At 36.4% G+C, this 6,000-nt stretch overlaps 1 protein-coding gene across 11 annotated transcripts in view; it reads left to right on the top strand.

Moving 5' to 3' along the window:
* The first annotated feature begins 222 nt into the window (after positions 1–222).
* The window catches only part of LOC114266759 (DNA mismatch repair protein MLH3-like), a 110,567-nt gene continuing 104,789 nt past the window's right edge, over positions 223–6,000 (top strand). For 6 of the 11 annotated variants that reach the window (XM_082867126.1, XM_082867125.1, XM_082867122.1 and 3 more), the window contains exons 1-5: positions 272–447; positions 557–727; positions 4,289–4,340; positions 4,435–4,482; positions 5,762–5,916. In XM_082867126.1, coding sequence (XP_082723252.1) covers positions 602–727; positions 4,289–4,340; positions 4,435–4,482; positions 5,762–5,916 — 381 coding nt within the window. In that variant the 5' untranslated portion in view covers positions 272–447; positions 557–601. Of the gene's footprint in view, positions 448–556; positions 728–4,288; positions 4,341–4,434; positions 4,483–5,761; positions 5,917–6,000 lie in introns of all 11 variants that reach the window. The other 5 variants (XR_014328077.1, XR_014328076.1, XR_014328075.1 and 2 more) reach the window with 2 other exon arrangements.

The raw sequence follows: 6,000 nt of genomic DNA, 5'->3' as shown, positions 1-6,000 counted from the left end.
AAATTCAGTAAAAATAAAAAAACACGAAAAATAATAAAATAAAATTTTCTAAAAAGTATTTTTAAAAAGTGGTAACCAAGCAATATGAATGTCATTTTGGATTCGGGGCATTAGCAACCCATTTTTCGAGCTACCAACCGGAGTTGGTACTTGCTGACCAATCAGAATCTACGTGTGACTTCAACTTTTAACTCGGTGACGTAATCATCGGTAACCCACACAAACAGTACCCCGCGAGTATCTTTAATGTTTCCCCGCAAGTTACACTACACTGTAAGCGCAACTTAGAACAGTCCGGCGCACACACTCCCGCGAGCTCTAAACCGCCTTTTTTCTTCAGGTTTCGAAATCCATGCCCACCAAAATCGAACCTCTCATTCCTCTCTGTTTTGTCTTCGAAGATCGATCAAAACCCTAACCCTAGGCGAAAATTATCGTCGTCTTCAGGTTAGCAACTAGCTATTACAAATTTCAAATTTTCGTTTTGGGTCTGTAATTGCAGGTAGTTTTTGTTTGTGGGGTTTGCCTGTAAATATATGAATTATGGGTTTTGTAGTTCAGATATGAAATGATTGAAGAATTATTATGATTTGGGGTCAGTATGAGGGACATCAAGCATTTGCCTGAGGCTGTTCGCAGCTCGGTTCGTTCTGGCATTGCCTTGTTCAACTTGACCAGAGTCGTGGAAGAGCTGATTTTCAACAGTCTTGATGCTCGTGCAACCAAGGTAAAATTTTGAAATGTATTTTTATAAGATTGTAAAATGTATGAATTTAAAATCTGAAAACTGAAATGAATTTGGAAAAATCAGAAGTTCCAAAAAAAAAAAAAAAAACTGAATTTAGTGTATAAATGGCCATGTAACTGCTGTAGGGATATTTTGGGAAAACCCAAAAAATGAGACATCAATACCAACTCACGCCTTCCCTTTATGCTAGTATAGATAGATGTAGGTAGATAGACATAGAAGATAGAAGATAGATAGATAGATAGATAGATATAGATAGCAGAAGAAGATAGATTATATCTGTGTGCATATGTAAATAATGATTTAGCTACAATTTTGTTTGATAACTCAAACGTCTTGATCTTTTATCCCTTTTAGAGGAATAAGATTTCTGCGGCGGACGTTTATTTTATTAATGGCAAAATATTCAACACCTACCTGGACAATTGGTAGACTCTTTGATGACAAAATATGCCTAGAATAAGCAGTTTATGTTAACCTGTGTAGTGATCAAGCTGGTTTTTACCCTGTGCTAGGATTGCCCATCCTTAGAGCTAGTAGGTTGAATTCAGGAGAGTTATACTTATTAAGGAAAGATAGGAGTGGGGTACCTCTTTGGAACATGGATCAATGTGAAACCGAAATAATTTCCACTTCGTACTTTTTAGTACTTTTGATGCCATGTGTTGCTTTAATGTCTATTGAAGTATTCACTTTGAAACCCTTTCAATAGAATTTCTTTTTTCAAAGGGTCTGGTTTTATACTGTTATAAATAAGGACAACCGATGTAATCAAAGGATGTAGGCTATATAAAAGAACCATGTGACCTGTGAACCTAACCAACCCAATGTCTGGTTCCAACCATGGGGTTGTGTTGGGTTCATTTGATCATGGGAGAGGCTCGGCTTGGTTCTGGGTTCATTCCTTGAGTAACCTGAACAAAACCAAGATCCGCCCCTCTATGTATTTTGTTAAAAGACTTGTATGATGTACAAATGTACATGTGATATTTTCAAGTTATTAGTAAAAAATGTTATCATCACATATAAGAGAATTATTGTAAAAATAGAATTTACAAATTACAATGGACATCTATCAAGCCTTATAAAATATTTACTTATAGCTTGAATTGTGGGTTACCCCGAACGACACCAAGGTTTCTTGGTTTGGTTTAATTAAGTTCCATTTGTTTTTTGACATCCATTTGTTGTTTGGTTTAATTAAACAATTGTATAGATGAAAAAAGGGGTAATTACATTTCACTCTCATGTGGTTATGCCAAAAAACATAGCGCCCCTTGAAGTTTTAATTTGTGATATTAATTCCCCCTAGGTCAATATCAAAATGAAAAAAATGACTATTTCCATCTAAATTAACAGTACCAAGGCGTGACTTGTCAAATATTGTTTTAATTTTAAATTGAATTATTCAAATTTTGAAATGATATTTATGCCTTCTTTCCCCCAATTATTCATTTGTTTAACCTTAAACATGCCATTCTTTAAGCTTCAATTCTGCCATTCTGAAGGGTTCAAAGCTGCATATTGGCTAGGGTTGAGGAGGGAGAACATGGTTGGGGGGAATAGGGCAATGATTGGCTTGGGGTGGAGGGGAGGGGAAGGGGTTAATGACTAGCTTAAGGTGTAGGAGGGAGTAAGGGGGCAATAATTGGTTTATGGTAGGATGAGGAAAGAAGGTGGTGGATAGAGATGAAGCATGCAGTGGATTAGGTTGGCTTAGGGAGGAGGGTGGTAGGGGACATGGCTAGCTGATTGGCCCTAGTGCAGAAGGATGATGATGGTGGGGGAGAGGATAGTTGACTATGTTGTCATGCGAGGAAGGAGGACAATGGTGGAGGAATGGTAACTGACTAAGTTGGGGTGGGAGGAGGGAGGACAGTGGTGGGTGAGGGGGAAGCCAACTGGTTGGGGTTGTAAAGAGGGAGAACAGGTGGAGAAGTTGGGAAAGGAGGCAATTGATTGGTTGGGAATAGGAAGGAGGTAGATCAAAGGTTGGGGAAAAGGGGAAGGGGCAACCAACTTATTTTGGTGGGGAGCAGGGAGATTGGGGGTGGGTGGAAAGGGAAGAGGTCAAGCGATGTGGTGGTGGTGGTGGTGATGGGTGTAAACTACAAACTGAGTTGGCTAGGGTATAGAGCTGCTGTCAATGTTGTTAGTGGCAATGTCAAAGGTTCACTAGTAGATGACGATGGGACACCTTTGATGCTAGAATGATAGATGATGAAGTCGTTGTAAGAAGAATCAAAGGATAAGGTAAGGTGGAGGAGGGAGAATGGGGGTTAGGAGAATGGGGAAGGGGGAATGAGGTAGCCTATGTGGTTGTGGTGATTTTGGGTGGTGGTGATGAGTGGTGATAGTGGTTTTGGGTGGAGGCGATTGGTAGTGGTGGATGGTAATTGTGATTTTGGTGGTCATGGAGGGTGTTAGTGATGCCAATGGATGGTGATGGTGGTGAGATGAGGCAAAGAAAGATAAAGAGAGGATATAAGCAAAAGAGAAGAAATAAGAGGGTTATTTTTGTCTTTTTAACTATTCTATCAACCATTCATTTTTTCAATATGGTATTGAACCTAGGAGGGTTGTGTCACAAATTAAACTTGGAGGGGGCACCCTGTTTTTTGTCCATTATCCAAACATAAAATAAATTGATTTTGGTATATGTTATACAATAGTTCTTATATAAGGACGTGATTACATTGTCTAATTGTAAGCGATATAAGTACAAATCCCATCAACCATAAAAGTATTTAAAAATCATAATATATTATCCTTTGATATTCAAAAATGGACCTAAAAACCCTAAATAGCATAGAATAAGAAGAAAAAATAAGTTGAAACCTTTTATTTTAAAACCTAAAACATTTTAAAATTGTTTATACTTATTGTTAAAAGAAAGTTAAAAAAAAAGACAAAGTTGTGGAATCGTTGTGTCCAATTGGCTTGTCTCATACCATATTAAACCATGTTTATTTTACCAAATTAGCAATAGGTAATTCATGGGTGCAAGTTACTTTAGCCTTAATCATCTAGATGTATTTTGACATTTTTCACATTGGATCCTATTAAACCCTGTGATCACTAAAATAACAACAAATCATGATTAGATATTGATTATTTTTGTACTAAACACTTTGAGAAGTTGTATTATGACATATTTACAAAAAAAAAAAAAAAAAGAAGAAGAAAAAGAAAAAGAAAAAAAAAGAGGAAAATGAGGTTGCCATTTGTTGGGCCTGATAGTTTCAAGAGTCACATGAATTGAATTGTGAATGGTCATATTTTGATAACAAAGGTTTCGGTTTGGTTTTGGGTCCTAAAAATGATAATTGAATAGGTTGGTTTAGTTTTGGATTTGGCACTAACTCGGGCCAAATCAACCCATGCACACCCCTAACAAGAATTGTGTATCCCTTTAGTTGAAATTAGACCGTTGCTAAACCACTACGTAAGTTTTACCATTATATAGTTGTTCTATGCATGATTTTTACATTTGGTTTTTTTTTTTTTTTTTTTCCACTGAGGACTGATTTGTTCTTTCAGGTATCTGTTGCAGTTGGTGTTGGGACCCACTACATTAAAGTAGTGGACAATGGTTAGTTGTATTTTCCCCCTTCTCAATAGTTAACTCACATTGCACCCTGAGCTCTCTAGTTTATTTTTTGCCTTTTATGTCTGTTTACTTGCAGGATGTGGTATTACTTGGGATGGGTTGGTATTGTTGGGAGAAAGATACGGTAACTGAATATCTTTCTTCTTCTGAAAAACTTTTATTTTGGCTGCTGAGATTCTTGACACGAGGCAAACAAGCAGATCCATACAAGCTTGTTGGATGAATGCCCAACTATACATGTCTGACCTTTGTTCCATACCCTTATCCATGTGTTGAGTGTCCGGCATTGGTATTTTGCACATTTAGAATAGTCCATGTAACATAGGAAATAATAGTGAGGGATAAGAATTTATAGTTTGTTGATCATAGGACGTGTCATAAATCTTAGAGGGAACCAATCTCGCAATTTCAGATGTAAAAATTCTCAATATGAATTGGGATTTTTAGCAAAAACCTGTTTTAAGTCATCATGGAACACCTAATAGTGCTCATTCCAATAGGGACACTTACCTTAAATTTTGAGTTTCACATACTCTTTTGTTGTCCTTGTTTATTTATTTTTTCTAGATGGAATGCGTGTGAAAATCAACTAATAAGCCAACGAGTGTGTTTTTTTTTTGGTTGTGTGTGTGTGTGTGTGTGCGCTTGTTGGATATGGACATGGAGGGGATATGGCAATTTTTTGTTTATTTATTTATTATATATATGAATATAAATTTAGAATGTATAGATACGAGAAGCATCGATATATATTTGGGTGTATTTTTATTTTTTATATTTTTATTTTCCATTATTTTACTTTGACCCCAAATCATCTTTCTAAAATTATAAAAAAATAAATAAATCTACAAAGGTGTCTTGAGACATGTCCAAACACAGGACACGTGTGTTCATGAAGAATCCCCACATGCCCTACAAAAAAAATAATAAAAAAAAAATTGACATGCCACGTGGTGCGTCGGACACAAGGACACACATCCCCGTCGTGGCACATATGAACACAGCACCAATCTTGGAGTATCTGTGCTTCTTAGCTGCCTATATATGGCTGTCTCGTATATGAATGCCAGTTGGAATAAAATTCTCTCTTCTTTTAAGAAAACTGGTCAATCCCATGTGTTGGTGAAAAGAAAGAGTATATCTATTGCACGACCCATAGCATTTCTTCTGTTGAATATGCTATTATAGAACATTGAATAAGCACAGGGAAATCTTATACATTGGAAAGTGAGGCATTATTTTACTTTTGAAAGTATTGATGACTGATAGCCTACTTCTTAGTTTTTGGAATGTAGGTGCTTAGTTGGACTGTTTAACCATTGCTATCATGTGGGGATAACTACAAATACAATTTATTTATTGACCATGTTATCTAATGATTTGTGTGTTTACTATGAGACCAGCAACGTCAAAAGTTGATCAGCTAGCTAATACTAATGCTATTAGTGGAAGCTTTGGCTATCGAGGAGAAGCATTGAGCTCCATTTCTGATGTTTCATTGTTAGAAGTCATTACAAAAGCTCATGGGAGGCCAAATGGATATCGTAAAGTCATGAAGGCATGGATTGTTCTTCAATGTTTCAAATTTAATTTTTCATTTGTCAATTTTGATCGTCTTTACTGCCATTTTTCCAAGTATCCT

Source organism: Camellia sinensis, chromosome 4 (genome assembly GCF_055761805.1).
Source record: "Camellia sinensis isolate YWXY chromosome 4, ASM5576180v1, whole genome shotgun sequence".
Taxonomy (NCBI): Eukaryota; Viridiplantae; Streptophyta; class Magnoliopsida; order Ericales; family Theaceae; genus Camellia; species Camellia sinensis.
Note: the sequence above shows the minus strand (reverse complement) of the source record. Positions and strands in the feature narration are given on the sequence as shown.